Consider the following 16,190-nt stretch of genomic DNA (forward strand, 5'->3'; position numbering starts at 1 on the left):
AAGTCCTGCATCTCTTTTGAAAATTGAAAGTAGATTCCAGATCATTTAAGATGTTTTGATACTTTCACCCTGAATCACTCATTTTCCCCTACCAATACCCTGTGTTCCTCATACCTTATTTGCCTGTCTGTTGATCTACTGTTTACCTGTAAGTCCCATTATCACAGTGTCTAGCTCTGAACAGAAACATTACTACCCCTGCATCCATTGTGGATTAGAAGAGAACTCTTTTTTCCCCCCCTTTCTTAGTCCTGGAAATTTCTGCCTGCTTTTGTTTTTAACTCAGTTTCAACTTTGGTTATGCTGGGAATACTTTGTTAAAAGTGTTCATTTTTAGTGTGCTGTCATGGTTTGGATCTGTTAGTGGAACCATATGACAATGCTGCGGAATAAATGGAACAGAAGTATGAAATCCTTTCTCACTCCATAACAGTGTTAAGTATCAGAAGGGTAACTGTGTTAGTCTGGATCTGCAAAAGCAACGAGGGGTCCTGTGGCACCCTACAGACTAACAGAAATGTATGAGCATAAGCTTTCATGGGCAAAGATGCAGGTCTGTGTCTGACGAAGTGGGTCTTTGCCCATGAAAGCTTATGCTCATACATTTGTTAGTCTATATGGTGCCACAGGACCCATAACAGAGTTGTTTCACCAAACTAAGATTTGCCTCTATTGTTGTAGTGAAATATGACTTTTAGGTAAAATCCCTATTTCACTCCAAGGGATGAGACTCCGTTAGGCCAGGTTTAGAGTGTATCTGCTCAATACTGAATTCCAGGGCTAGTCAGCAACTTTCCATCCCATCTTTTATGGGATGGAAAATTGGAGTTTTCAATGCGCAAAGTGAAAAATGTTCACGGGAGGTATTTGCTTTCCTTGAAAATTTTCGTATTTTTTTTCTGAAAATGATTAGCTTAAAATAGATTTTTGGTGAAAAGTTAGATTTTTCCACTAAGATACATGATATTATACACTAGCTTGAGTGAATTGCCCTCCTCACTAAAAGAAATTGGTTTAATCAGGTCAAGGTCATTCATATGAGCGGTAAATTCTGTGGGAAAATGGATTTCATTTTGAGGATGCTCCCATATGCTAGGTGCGCGAATCATTCTTCCTTTCTGTCCTGAATGAAACAACTCTTTTTCACTCCTTAGACTTGGATGCACCAAAGAACCTGAAGCGTCTGTCTCAGACAGACAACAGTATCACCTTAGAGTGGAAGAACAGCCACGCTAGCATTGATAACTACAGAATCAAGTTTGCTCCCATCTCAGGTGGAGACCATGCTGAGATCACTGTGCCAAGGAGTAATCAGGCCACAACCAAGGTTACGCTCACAGGTAGGATCCAAGTGAGAGAGTTGTTAATATAAATGGCACCAGTAATCATCTCGAGAGCTAACTTCTATTACCATGATGCACTGTGGCAAGGTGTCAAAACATGGACGGAGTTACAAACAGAACCTGGGTACCTGGTTGGTCTGGGAAAGGTCTATAAAAACAAAGAGTAAAGTTCTTTCCTTGAAGGAGCCTTGTCCTCCAATCCCTCAGTTGTTTATTTTGGAAGCTTAAGTTAATAAAACTTGTTCTGAAGAAAACAAAGAGATCTTGACTTGAATCAGCTTTTAGGCTTCATAAGTCCCCACCTGGTGCCTCAGACCACCATATATTTTTATACCATGGTATAATTATGTCAATGCTCTGTAACAAGAGTATTTTCATTAGTTTCTCATTAGCTATGGAGATCTGGTTGTCCTTTCCTATAAACCAAACTTTCTTTGGAACTACATACGCGTAACAGAGGAACAGGAGACCCACTTAGCACTCACAGAGTGATGTGCCTTTTCTAGGCAGTTTGGATTTGCACATTCAACATGGATGTCTGCGCACTTGTGCAGATTAAATTGATTTAGATCATAAGCTATTTCAGGCAGGACCTGTCACTTTTTATGTTTGTACAGTGCTTAGCACAAAGGGCTCCTATCTTGGGTGGATTTTCCAGGTACTGTAACACAAATAATTACAATAAATATAATAATTAATAATAACTAATCAAGTTGACTGTGCATTCTGAAGTTTTTTCCACAACATTGAAGGCCAGCGAGTGCCTGACTGAAAAATTGGCTCTTAATGTTCTTAGGAAAGGAAAGGTCTTATGCTGTCCCTTGCTCCAGCTTTCCCATTAAAAACAAAAACAAAACGCTTTTGGCTAGTACCATCCCTAAAGAGTGGCAAATCTCTACACCTTCACCATAGGTCTCAGGCCAGGAACTGAATATGGCATTGGAGTGACAGCCGTGAAGCAGGACAGAGAGAGCCTTCCTACGACCATCAATGCTGCAACCGGTGAGATGTTCCTTTCTCTTTGCCACACTGGGGGATACAGCAAAGAAACCAGGAGCCATTCAAAACCCCCAAGAAGGGGCAAGTGTAGATGTCTCCTAAATTGTGCCATGTTCATAGTCCCTGGAAAGTGAAAGTTGCTGCTGGGGAAAAGAGAAAAGCCCACAACATATGTCATAGTCTGGTTCCAAATGTATAAAAACTTAACAGTGGGTTTAGTTAACCATTGGCCCAGCTCAGTGAGGGGGGACAGCAAATTCTCCATCCACTGGAGTCTTTTCACCAGGACTGGATGTCTTCCTAAAGATATGTTCTGTTTCAATGAATCTCAGCCTCTTTTGTAGCTGGACCTCCATTTCTATACTGGTATCCCCTTTCCACTACTACCAGTGTGATTGTAACACGTGTCTGTGGCAACCACTGTCTCCTAGGGGGCCATGACTGCCAGGCTGAGACCTGCCTTAGTTTCATGACAAGGGCTCAATGCAGGAGTTCCTGGCTGAAACAGAAAGTAGGTAAAAGCAATTAAACTAAAGGGTCAGAATCTGTCTCTCTCCCATGCAGCCCTGATAAAATTAATGAGGGAGATCTGGGTTCTTCTTGGTTCGTAGGTAAACAGGACTTTACCTGTTTGTACTTAGACCTTGGAATAGGATCTGAAAAGACACAGAAAGGGAAATCACACTACACGGAATTTATTCAAGCAATAGGTATAATTAGGTTTCTTTCTGCAGTTTGCTAACAGACTATCCCAATGGCAGTACACAGCTCCTGCACCGAGGAACATAAGCTATTCAGACATACAAATAACCTCTGTGTTCTAACAAACAGATCTGGATAACCCCAAGGACTTGGAGGTCAATGATCGCACCGAAACAACCCTCTCACTCCGCTGGAAAAGACCACTGGCCAAGTTCGATCGCTACCGCCTCATCTACATTATTCCCTCTGGGAGGAAGAATGAAATCGAGATACCAGCAGACAGCACTTCTTACATCCTGCGAGAGCTGGAAGCTGGTACAGAATATACCATCAGCCTCATAGCAGAGAAGGGCAGGCACAAGGGCAAACCCACAGTAGTGAAGGAGTCTACTGGTAAGTAACAGCAGCTGAATGGGGGCTCTGTGTTGGATTCACTTAAAGAGCAGATAAGATGATCAGTCGAAACAAAATGGCACCTGCTTTCCAAGACACTGCTGGGGAGCAGTTTTGAACACATTAGCCAGTGAGAAAACCTGCATTCTCTTTCTTTGGTGTGGAAGCTTAACTGAGGGATAGCCGTGCATTTACCACTTCCCTTTCTTTCTCTCCAGCACCTCTGTTGTGTGCTTGCTTATCCCTTATGGCAAACCCATACAATATACTTGTTCTCCTGCAGGCACCATATAACCTCATTCTTTGCTTTAAATTGGATGGGTTTTTGTATGTCACTCTAATGGTTTATTTTGTTCCACAGTCCAGAGCAAGCAAAGAAGAAGATCTGAACATCACATCTGTTTAACATTTTCCCAATCACCTTCATGAATTTTCCTTGCAGCCTTGCTTGACACTGAAAGCATTGGGATACTTTCGGAGCTCTGCTTTTGCCTTTCACCATTGTTTTCTTTCAACTGCACAGAAAAGCTAATATTATAATGTTGGTTTCAGACCCTTGATTCCACTGGATACCGTGATTGCTACGCTGCTGAGTAAGAAAGGGCCCTTCTGCCACTATTATTCACCTTGAGCAGTACCTCATTCCTCATGGAGTTTCTACTGAAACCAGTGGGATATCTGGTTAAATAAAAACAGGGAGGAGCCCTGTGGCACCTTGAAGACTAACACATTTATTTAGGCACAAGCTTCCATGGGCTGAAGCCTACTTCATCAGATGCATTGAATGAAGTGGGCTCCAGCCCATAAAAGTGTATGCCATGATAAATTTGTTAGTCATTAAGGTGTCATAGGAATCCCTCTCCTCAACCTCCAAAACCAGAGCAACACAGCTAACACTCTGAAACTTGAGTGGAAAACTCTCCAATGTGTTTAAGTATGGCCCAGAGTTAGCGCTGTATCCGTTCATGGCCTTAGAGTAAAAGATAATCGAGTCCTCCATATGTTCAGGGTCTTTTATATTTAGCACTACCCTGATATAAATCCGCACAGGTTCTCTGAAAAAAGTGAGGTTAAATGAATTTGCACCAGCTGGAGATCTGGACCTTCTTTCCTTCAATTCATCTGGAGAACAAACCCATGCAAGACATCCCAGATCTTACAAATTAGCGTTTGTAGGCAGTGAACATGGCGGGATATTGTGATATCTCAAAATTAAAGCAGGCACCTTATTCTGCTGCCACATAGTCCATCTGACCCAACCCAACTTTAGTAATTAGTAATTTCCTTAGTAATTTCCATGCTAACTCTTCCTATAAATGGTTTACACGAGTTAAGTAATTCAAGACATCTGAGAGTTTATAATCTGTAAACATCCACGTGAAGTAATTTGTATGATGAATAAATAGGGCCAGTAGCCAAGTGGGAGAAAACATAGGAGGCGGCACTGATACACAAAGCAAAGACACAAGTTTATATTGCAAAGATGAACAAAGCTTTGATCTTTCCAGGATTATTTCTCCCCCTTCTCTTTGAAGAATATTTAGACCCTCACAGGAAGTACACTGAGAGGGTGAAAAGGCTTAAACCGCATACATCAGAAGGACATTGCAGTGGAATTTCACAGGGTAGCCATTCTCAGCATCAACAAAATCCCCCGTGTCTTACTCTTTATCTTCTTGGGATATTTTAAAAGCAAAATGCATGAGACCAGTGTAATGTTTTAGGTGTTTGTTTTTGTCCCACAAACCAAGAAGTTCCCACAGTATCACTTGAGATGCAGCAGTACAAGTTGATTGTAACCCATCACTGTATTCTTTTCCCTTGGGAGGGATCCCAAATGCATAAGAATCAGGAACTGTAAAATAAGAGCCTGTGGGGGTGTGAGCCAGGAGTGGGGGTGAGTTTGCTTCTTTCTTTAGCCCATCCATATCCCGGCATGTGTGAGATCCTACAGTCCTCTGGCCCAGCAAAACAAATCTTGTCAGTTCTCATGCTCTTCCCAAAGCTAGAGATGACCCCTGTGCTGGTAGATGGGGTGAGTGCTTGCTCCGAGCTGTGGGGAGCAGAGTGTAACAGATTCAAGTGGAAGGCGCCAGAAGCATAGCTAGGATGGAACTAGCTCTTTGTATCCTAGGAGGGATTCAGCAGAGGCATCCCCTGGATGCAGCTTAGAAAGACTTGTTCATTAAAAGAGACATTTGTCCTCCTCACTGTGGTGACCTGAATTAATGGACCAGGAGTTATGGCTCACCACTTGCCACACATGTCCGGAAGACACTTAGGTTCTTATCCGAATTCAGGTCAGGCAAAGAGAGAGAACCCAGAGAACTCTTTAGTTTCTAGTTTCGAGGCATACAGCGAGGGTATCTAGATTGAGGACAATACCAATTCCTTAAAGTCTTTAATAAAATGCATGCAAGAGTAACAAACATTAGAAAGCATAAGGTTACTACAACATAATTCCATTCTAAGACTCCTTCTGGCTATATTACTAAGATAAAGAATTATTTAGGTTTGCTTTCTCAGACCCCTTCCAGAAGAGTTGATAAGAGGTGTAGGGTCAACCTTGCCCCTGGCATGCCTGATGAAGTTGAAGGTCTCAGAAAGTAGAGTACTGAATGGCTAAACTATTCTATAAAACTAAGCTAATTAATTAATAGAAGAGAGAAACTAAACATCTGACGAAGTGGGTCTTTGCCCACGAAAGCTTACGCTCCAAAGTATTTGTTAGTCTATCGGGTGCCACAGGACTTCTTGTTTTTGAAGATACAGACTAACTTGCTACCTCTCTGATAAGACTAAACACTAACTCAAAGCATACTGACTCAAAAGACACTAAGAAAAACACTAACACCAAGAAAACACACTAGCTAACTCACTCCGGCCAAAAGCCTAAATATTTATAGGGTCTTGTCATCACTTAATTTCAACCAAGCTTACTATGCTCATATTTTATTTCCTCACCCTGGGGATTTCTCTGGTACCTTTATTATACAGTTCAGTAGATTGACACTTATCACAACATATTAATGAAGATTATTTGATGTCAAAACCATTGCCTTTGGCCCTTTGAAAACTTCTCTGTCCTGATATTTCCAGTTGCGGTTAACAACAGGTTCTGGCACCAGATGAACCAGCACAGCCTTGAAGGTCATTTCCCTGTCTGGTTCCCCAGAACCTAAGGAACATTAAGCACAATAAGCACTTTAGTTAGGACAAAGGTCAGTTATGCTAACTTACTCTGCCAACATGCTTTAGCTGTTCATGCTGGATTCAGGCCTGCAGATTTCTTGCATTATTGCTGAATACTGTAGATAATCATGAATACCTACAATGAATACTTTATCATGAGTGCATATTGAGATTGTGTGTGTGTGTGTGTGTGTGTGTGAAGCATCCAAGAAAATATATTATCTGATATAGTAGGCAAACAATTTAGCTTTATGAGCTATAAATGGAAAACGAAAAATGGATCTTACTGCAGCCTGCTTTAGAAGAGAGTGTGTTTGCTTTCAAAGTTCCCTCTCTTTACCCATGTTGTGTAATTTTAGTCTTTCTCCTTAATCCCCCTGATTTCTTCTTGTTCCGTCAGGCCTGCAGAGCTCAGGGAATCTTTGGCTTTATTTTGCAGGGTTGTTATTACTTTTGTTTTGTTTGCATCAGTCAGTTATCGTCTACTGAAATCCTGTAAGATAGGCATTGCTCCTTAAGCTGAAGATATTATTTTGCTTGTGCATTGTATGCCTGGCTGGTGTTCCCTCATTCCACCTTCAATCTCCCTTTGAGAATACAAACAATACCCACTGCCTCTGGGTACTCACACATACACTAATAACGATCTTTGCACATTGTGGAACACACAGGCCAAAAGTGTATGTCACAATCTCCTTCAATTGCTGACCCACTAGTGGGTAACCATCCTCTACTACTGCTGAGTAACTGAACGGATCCCTTAGCTCATGTGCTACAGGTTTGAAGTTTGGTGCTGAAGGGTCCTGGGTTTCAAATCTGCTCAGATGGTTCTGCTCACAGCCAGGTAATAAATACAAAGCATTCAGTTTATTGACTTTTATTCTTGGGGGGCGGGGGAAAAAGGAAAGGAATTTATCCTATCTATGCTATCCTTTCCTTGTTTGTTTCTTTATAGCCACACCTAGTCTAGATCTAAAGTGGGAGGCAACTCCTGGCCCAGATGAGTACTCTGGATCCTGGAGCTCGGAGGCTTCGGGGATGGGGGAGGATTCGCTGAGGGATGTGGTGGTCTCCAATATGACGGCGCATGGCTTTAGTCTCTCGTGGAAGGTGGACTTGGGTGTCTACACTAGTTTTGTGGTGGAGTACAAGAAGGTGGACTTGGCAGCGGGGCCTCTGGCAGAAGTCTTCATACCCGGAAACTCCTTAGGCACTGTGATTGATGGCCTCCAGGCTAACACATCCTATAAAATCAAGGTGTACGGAATGACTGGAGGACAACGCTCCCATCCTCTTGAAGCTGTGGCTACAACAGGTACATCATTTCAGTTGTTAACCAAGGGGTCCATAATCATGGTCCACATTTTTAGATGGTCCACCCAGGACGATGGTATGTTTGCAGTCTAGAACAATCAGAGAAGCAGAGGAGAATAAACCACGTGTTGTCAGGAAAGACCCTTTCTCTGGCATATCTTTCCAAATACATTTATCAGAGTAGATAGTCAATTTGCAGTGTATCCACATAGCCCAGCTTTGAGGAGACTGAGCAGTCAGATTGCATCTTTGTATCTTTGCATCTGAGCAGCACAAGGTGGATGCTGGAGAAGGAGGAACAGTTATGTGTACACGCATGAGTAGCATGTGGAAATAAATCAATGGACTTCATAAAAGCTGAGTGCCTGCTTAACATTCCTCTGCAATGGTGCACAGATTGTTTGTTGGTTACTGACCTCTCTTGGATCAGATGCTGTCTTGTCTTTGGAAATGAGTTACATGCCAAGAGCTGGATGAATGGGAGCATGGCTTGGAGAAAATAGCTTCCTACTCTATTGAATGACTAAAGAAGATGTGTTCTATCTGCCATGGACTCACTTGACAATAGTCTGTGTCAGTCTCTTTTTCTTATGGCTTCTGCTTGTTTAAGGTTGTGTCCCCATTTCCCCATGCTCAGAGTAAGATTATCAGCAATGAACAGGTGACAGGTAATGTTCCCTCTAATTTTTTCCACCCACATGCAGAATAAATTTCGTGGCATGCCTAAGGCATGTATGGATGTGTACTACCAGTAGAGAAACATACAGCCAGCTGTGGGCAATTGTGGGCACTGATAATCAGCTGGGCAGCATTTAAATTTCTCGCAGGTGGCCACCCAAATGCACATTTTCTATAAAACGTGACTGAAAAAAGGAAGACATTTGTGCAACGTTGTTCAAAAATTCCTTTTTATTTTGTTTTTTTATTTTGGAATTACAAAATTTATATTTTGGCAACTGACATTAGATCAACTTTTAAATGTCTCAAGCCAATGGCGGAGGGGTAGGATTTTGTGCAAATATCACTGAAAATTTCCCTTTCTTTCTGATTTGACATTTTATCAAAATTCTGACATTCAGAAATTGTCAACACACTAATTTTCACCCTTTCCCCTCAGTTATGAGTTTATCTTATCAGCAAGTGCAGAAAGAAGTGTAAAATTAGTCTGCCTTTTTCTCTCACATCCATTTTAGCATTTCTCTATGATCTCCACCTCAGTTTACATCATGGAGGTTATATCTAGATGATAATTTTGCTGTAGTCCTTATTCTGCTTGTCTGTGTCTGTATGCCTGCATGTCTATATTCTTGGACATAGTCTAGATTGAATGTTAACTAGCAGCATGAATATAAGGTAATCAATGTCTAGCCAGCATTTGCCTTTAGTTAACACATTCCTCAGAATCTGTTGTTGCCCATATGCTTAGAAAAGAATGGGTGGCATCTCCTGTGAAAACACAGATGATGTAACTGCAGTTCTCAGACTTGTAGAAGGTTAATATTTAGATGTTGCATGCTTTCCTCATTTTTCTCCCTATGGATGCCATATTAACATAAAAACTGATTTTCTTTTAATAACTGTAGGCTAACTCAGTATCCTCACTGGCAAAATGGGAATTTGTGTAGTAGTGGTCGTTGTAGGGAATGTACTATCATGATGTTAAAGCTTCTATCTCTAAGTTAGACATTATATGTGTCCTGGTTCTGGTCTCACACTGGAGTAAATCATGTGACTTAAGTCAGCAATAGAGTTAATTGATCCATGACCCATATAAGTAAATTGTTCCCGTAGGCTGTCCAATTTCTTGAAGATCAGCAGAAAAGGTACTTTACACAAGTATTTGTGCTGGAAATGTATTTTCTAGATACTGGGGGTTTTTTGCTTTTGTTTAAAGATGTTTTTAATTGTTCTTTCTTTTCTGCAAACATTTTTGTGATACGCTAGTATCTTGTCAGTTTGGAGACAGGTATTGAATCTAGGGCATGTACCCATGCTGATCTGCCTGCTGCTGGAAGGCTGCTCAGTGTCTTTTAAATGAATGCCATTGAGACAAGAAAAGAGGACAGCCGTTTCAGTGTGGAATGGCGTGCTTAGTTCACGAATGAGGCGATAGTGCTGTCTGATTAACTGAAGTACCAGAAAAGTTACCTGCCTGTTACTCTCCAAATGAGCTGGACGTTCTCTCCTATCTGTTTAACCCTAAGGATGATACTGGTGTAAGGCATACTAATTATTCTTGGGTAGCATGCAAAACCCATGCACTGTGCAAGTGCTGGCTCATCTCTTTGTCTTGTGAAGCTCTTTAAATAAAGAAGCCTCCCTACATTCTCCCCATTTTCTTAAAGAATGTGGCATGTGTGCAGACAGCCAACAGTTCCAATTTTGTTTTTCTTAGGATAGGAAGAAAATTAGCAATGTTCCCCCTATAGCTGAATCTCATTCTGTGTTAGACATGTCAGCAGTCCTAGCATGCATTCCGTTTCTGGTTTCCATCAGTAGCGTTGGCTGTCGTATTGCGTGGCTAGAAGGCATGTTTAGGAGATTGAGGGCCAGCTCCTTAGCCAGTGTAAATCAGCACAATTCCAGGGAAGCCAGTGAAGCTATATTGATTTACACTAGTTGAGGATTTGATGCAGTATCTCTAAAGACTGATGCTCTAAAGCTACCACTGAGCATGGCTGGTATGAGACTGTTAAACTTTGTAATGCTTCCTTTGCTTACAACATGGATTCAGTCTCCAAACAATCAGCTACACCATCTGCTTTCTCTGTGTTTATAAATCTTTAAAACAAACTACAAAAACTATCCTTTTTCACGTTAGGTGTCATTCTGTTTCTTTGCTTTATATATAAAATAAGAAAAACTTAACTTGTGCTTTGCCTCTGTTTAGCCCATCTAGTCACAACTTCTGGAGAATCAGCCAGTGAAACAACATTTAATCCTACCAGTCCAGCACCTACTGAAATAAGTGACTTGGCAAATCCAACCACTGATTTTCTCACTCTGTTTTCAGTGCCCACTGATTTTTCCATCCTGGAAGCCTCTGCCCAAATTCATAATCTTAAAATAACAGATAGGACTTTCAATAGTTTCACACTGTCCTGGGCAGTGCAAGATGCATTATTTGATAAGTTCCTTATCACTCTGAAAAGTCTGCCCAGTTTAAACAAAACCCAGGAAATCTTGGTGCCAGGAAACCTACGAGAAACAGAATTTACCAATCTCATAGCTGGCACACAATACCTGATTAATCTCCGTGGAAGCACTCAAGGCCAGCTGTCTCGGTCATTGGATGCAATAGCTGCTACAGGTATTTTCTATGGATTCTGTTATCCATGTGCTCTTGTTTTTGCTTTGAAATTCTGCACCTCACCTTGTTCTGTGGGTTCACTGAGGAAATTCCAGACTTCATAACAGAGCTTCCTTCTGAAATTATTTTCTGCATGGGACAAAACTCTTGTTGCTTCAGAATGAGGACATTAAATTATGTAGCATGGGCAGTTCCCCATCCAGCTTTTGAAGAGGCATAGCATTGATTCTCCCTTGCATGTAAAGAGGGAATTAGATGCATCTGCTATTTACAACACAAATGAAAATAGCAAGATATTACTGGGTTTTTTGGATTGTGATCCCTGCAACAGGAGGATTGCAAAGTGGTAACATTTGGCAGTGTTTCCATGGAAGAGGTGATGTCTGAAGGAGGCGGGGGGAAAAAAAAAGATTGTAACACATTGTGAGTGGGAATCTTCATAGTTCTTAAACAGCATCTTTTCCTACAGCACAGTGATTTCTCCTTGAAAAATATAACAGTAAAAGGAAACAGTCATATAAATTCATGAATGATCTCGTACCAAGATGCAAATGTACATTTGGAGAAATAGAGAAAAGGCTAGCAGCACTCCCAGTCTAGGCACCAGTACCAAAATGACCCCTGTGTGAGATATATGATTTACCTAGGGGGCAAAGAGTTTCATCTTTTTCTACAATGTGTTCTATCTTTTTTTTAAGCTGAGAAACATCATCTCTTCTTCATCTCTGTTGTCATGTATGGTCAAAGCTTTACTGCTGAGCCTGGTTGAGCTCTGTGGCAATCAGAATTGGTGCATTGCATGATTTGTGTCTGAGAACAGAAGAGCATGATGGGAGTTGGATGTATTTCCAGATCTCACACATGCATGTCCATAAACGGGAAACTGAAAGGAAAAGGGTTTTGTAACACTGCGTCTTGGAAGAGAATGGAAAATTGAAGGTTATATTCGGGGAAATCTGAATGGCTTTTATTTTAAGTTGTTATAGCACTCGCACAACAGATAATATTTTTTCCTTAAAAGACAGAAGTCTGTGACATTATTTCTTTGTGGTGTTGTAGGTGGGGGTGTTTTGATTTTAAAGGAATGCCTTATGTCTCTGTTGCCATCAAAGACTATTCATTTCTTTCCTAGCCTACATTCTCTCTTTCCATCTGAACAGTGATATCTAAACAGGAATTGCATTACGTCATAATGAATGTCTGATCCCTATTTTGGTTAAAACAGCTCAGCTCTGAATTCATGCAAAGTTCTTGAGGTGCACTGATGTGAAAAGTTACTCTTTCCAGGACCATAGGGGGATAGGAGGCAGCTTCAGTGGACCTGAGTGATTCCACTTTCCTATAGAGATAAAGGGTCTGCTCATCCAAAAATCCAGTTCAGCCAATGTGGACTCCTGGTGGCTCAACATGTCTGAAAATTAGGCCCATATAGTATAATTATGGCATGCAAAGCACATGTGCATACATACTGTGTGAAACCCTTACTTTACATGATGAGCTCCTACACAAGTACGCTTATCTGCACTAAGGCCCTTTTACGCTAACCTGCCTTAAAATAGATGTAAACCTTTAAAGCACCTTACACCCCTGTAGCTTAAAAAAAAACTTGAATATAACTGAAAATCAGTCCTAGTGCAACATCTCTCATGAGATCTGCTCAGCAACATGGTAAGGGTTCCAGAATCAGGCCCTGTCATCATTATTAAAGCTTTTACCTTGCCAATAAGAGAAAAGAGGGGACAGAATGGGCCTCATCCAAAAGTTGATCACAGATTAAAAGATGAGATTCCCTGTTCATAACCCAGATAAGAAGATGCTGATTTTCAGTGTGAGTTTGAAAAGCTGTGTCAGTTGCCTTGCTTCTGTGCAGGAAGGATTTTCTAGCACATGCCAGAGATCCTGCTTTTGAAATCATAACCTTGTCTTTTCAAAAAAGTTATTGTTATATGCCCCCATAATGCTCATGTTAACCATTAGGAAAAGGCACATTCATTATAATTAGGGCATATCTCTAAAGATGTGCACCTACGGGCCAAGAAACCACTGTTCTTTATTTGATTTTAAAAAGAATCAATTAGTACTTCAGAATGACAAACAAAACCAACATCATTTCAAGTAGACGCCCTCACAAACAGGAAATTCACAGACTCTGGTACTTAACTAAACTTCTGTATCTGTCTAACCTTGGAAAAGGAATTTCTGAAGTAAACATTGAACCTCTGTAATCCAAAACACTCTCATTGGGCAAACTCCGTAATCCAGCATGATTTTCGTTAGCTGGGCGACCACTTATCATGGGAGTGGGCAAATTTTCTGTGGTCCAATAAAGTTTGTTTATAGCCATCAGTCCTGACTCTCAGTGCTCTGCACTGTTTAGCTCTATTTTACCCCAAATGTCTTTTAAGAGCCCAGTCAACAGTGGACATGTTGGTAATGTGCTAGAAAATATTGACCTCCTGTTGTCCAGCAAATTCTCTTGTCTGGCATCAATCAGGTCCTGAGGGTGCTGGACAATAGAGGTTCAATCTGTACCAGGATCACTTTAAAGTGGCAATCATTGAATTGTTGATGGCAGACGTAAAATAGTTATAGAAATACTTGCCTCACATGAAGACTTAGTAAGTGTTTCTAAAATGCTTTCAACTCCAAAGCTGCCTTCAAAATGAAATATTATAGTATTAAAATGATTATTTATTATTATTTCCCTCTCCTGGGTATTGCTGTGCATTGCTGTGTCTCCAAAGCTATCCACTGACTTAACAAGGACAGACATAAATCTAAACACGTCTTAGGCTACGTCTACACGTGCACCCAACTTCGAAATAGCTTATTTCGATGTTGCGACATCGAAATAGGCTATTTCGATGAATAACGTCTACACGTCCTCCAGGGCTGGCAACGTCGATGTTCAACTTCGACGTTGCTCAGCCCAACATCGAAATAGGCACAGCGAGGGAACGTCTACACGCCAAAGTAGCACACATCGAAATAAGGGAGCCAGGCACAGCTGCAGACAGGGTCACGGGGCGGACTCAACAGCAAGTCGCTCCCTTAAAGGGCCCCTCCCAGACACACTTTCATTAAACAGTGCAAGATACACAGAGCCAACAACTAGTTGCAGACCCTGTATATGCAGCACGGACCCCCAGCTGCAGCAGCAGCAGCCAGAAGCCCTGGGCTAAGGGCTGCTGCCCACGGTGACCACAGAGCCCCGCAAGGGCTGGAGAGAGAGTATCTCTCAACCCCCCAGCTGATGGCCGCCATGGAGGACCCCGCTATTTCGATGTTGCGGGACGCGGATCGTCTACACGTCCCTACTTCGATGTTGAACGTCGAAGTAGGGTGCTATTCCCATCCCCTCATGGGGTTAGCGACTTCGACGTCTCGCCGCCTAACGTCGATTTCAACTTCGAAATAGCGCCCAACACGTGTAGACGTGACGGGCGCTATTTCGAAGTTACTGCCACTACTTCGAAGTAGCGTGCACGTGTAGACGCAGCTTAAGAGTGCATCAATATCTGCACCAATTTTAACTGAAATTCATTAGCATGGAAAGTCATCAAGCAGCACCCGTCTCCTTTGTTACTTTAATTTGTAATTTGAGTAATTAATTGACTCTCTGTCCTTACTCAGAGGAGGAACCTGAGCTCGGAAAGTTAACAGTGTCGAAAGTTAGCTGGGATGGTTTCCAACTCAACTGGACAGCAGCAGACGGGGCCTATGAGAACTTTGTCATTCAGGTGTGGGAGTCTAGCAACCCAGAAGAAGCTCGGAATCTCACAGTTCCAGGCACGCTGCACTTTGTGAATGTTACTGGTCTCAAGGCTCACATGCCTTACACTGTCATCCTTTACGGTGTGATTCGGGGCTACAAGACCAAACCCCTTTCTGTTAACACTACAACAGGTACCCGTTCTAATTCATTCATCCATTTCTATGCTTCTGCCTTCTTTATAGATAGAGCTGTGATTCAGAGCTATTTCAGCAACCAGTCTGGACTGTTTTGCATGAGCATGCTTAATCCTAGAGGTTTATGAAAGCATGGCTGAACATCTTTTGCCTGGAAATGTCTCATGGTTAACCAGGTTTTCTAGTGAGAGTTTCAGAGCCATCATGCTGTGACATGCTCCATTTGTCCTTACTGTTCTCATATCCCTAGCAAGGCCCATTGTGCATAATCAGAAAGAGCACAAGTTGTTTGTGAAAGTGGTGAATCTGACTTTTGGCGGGCTATAAAATGCCCTGAGCACTTGTGTTTCTTGGATTCCAAAAGTTATTTCCAAACAAATGCATAAAAAAATATGGAAATGAATACTGCTAGAGTGAGCTTAGGCCCTACGCAAATCCAAATGGCATATAATTATCCATAGTAATAATTAAAGTGACTTATATGACTCATCTCTGCACCTTTCCCTGATATGCATTCACCTTTCTCTGATGCAAATATAACGGGGTTATTGAAAAGCAGAGATGAGCACTAGTTCCTATATTCACTTCCAGACCTTGCAGTCCTCAAAGTCAAAGATGTTTCATGGTTGGGGTTCAGGCCTATCTCTAAAAAATAAGATTATTTTAAAGATCTACCAAACTCTAAATAATCAACCCTCACATAAAAAGAACCATGTGTTGCACCTGATTGGAGAACCAATCAGACATTTGATTTTCTTTCACTTCCAGTTTGAACTGTGTCCCTCATCTTCACCTTGCAGATTTTTTTATACGCTATGCCTGCTCTCTACTTGAGAAAGCGTGCAGCCACTCCCATTATGATATGCCTTAGGGGTATGTCTCTTGCAACACAGTACACTTCTACTGTGACAAGGCAAACAATTTCTTCATTGGATTGTTCTCTGCTCCACTGCCACTTTTAGATATTCAAAAAGGCCATAATTAATGGACCTTTGTATGCCTCACTCATTCGGTGTCAATAGCTAGAA

The 16,190-nt window shown here is 41.6% G+C and overlaps 1 protein-coding gene across 13 annotated transcripts in view; it reads left to right on the forward strand.

Annotated features, from left to right (window-relative positions):
* The window catches only part of TNC (tenascin C), a 103,771-nt gene that overhangs the window by 49,283 nt on the left and 38,298 nt on the right, over window positions 1-16,190 (forward strand). For 7 of the 13 annotated variants that reach the window (XM_075015810.1, XM_075015811.1, XM_075015815.1 and 4 more), the window contains exons 8-13: window positions 1,155-1,340; window positions 2,256-2,345; window positions 3,174-3,437; window positions 7,585-7,944; window positions 10,834-11,253; window positions 14,887-15,159. In XM_075015810.1, coding sequence (XP_074871911.1) covers window positions 1,155-1,340; window positions 2,256-2,345; window positions 3,174-3,437; window positions 7,585-7,944; window positions 10,834-11,253; window positions 14,887-15,159 — 1,593 coding nt within the window. The remainder of the gene's footprint in view (window positions 1-1,154; window positions 1,341-2,255; window positions 2,346-3,173; window positions 3,438-7,584; window positions 7,945-10,833; window positions 11,254-14,886; window positions 15,160-16,190) is intronic. The other 6 variants (XM_075015814.1, XM_075015819.1, XM_075015821.1 and 3 more) reach the window with 2 other exon arrangements.

This window comes from Carettochelys insculpta, chromosome 21 (assembly GCF_033958435.1).
Source record: "Carettochelys insculpta isolate YL-2023 chromosome 21, ASM3395843v1, whole genome shotgun sequence".
Classification (NCBI taxonomy): Eukaryota; Metazoa; Chordata; order Testudines; family Carettochelyidae; genus Carettochelys; species Carettochelys insculpta.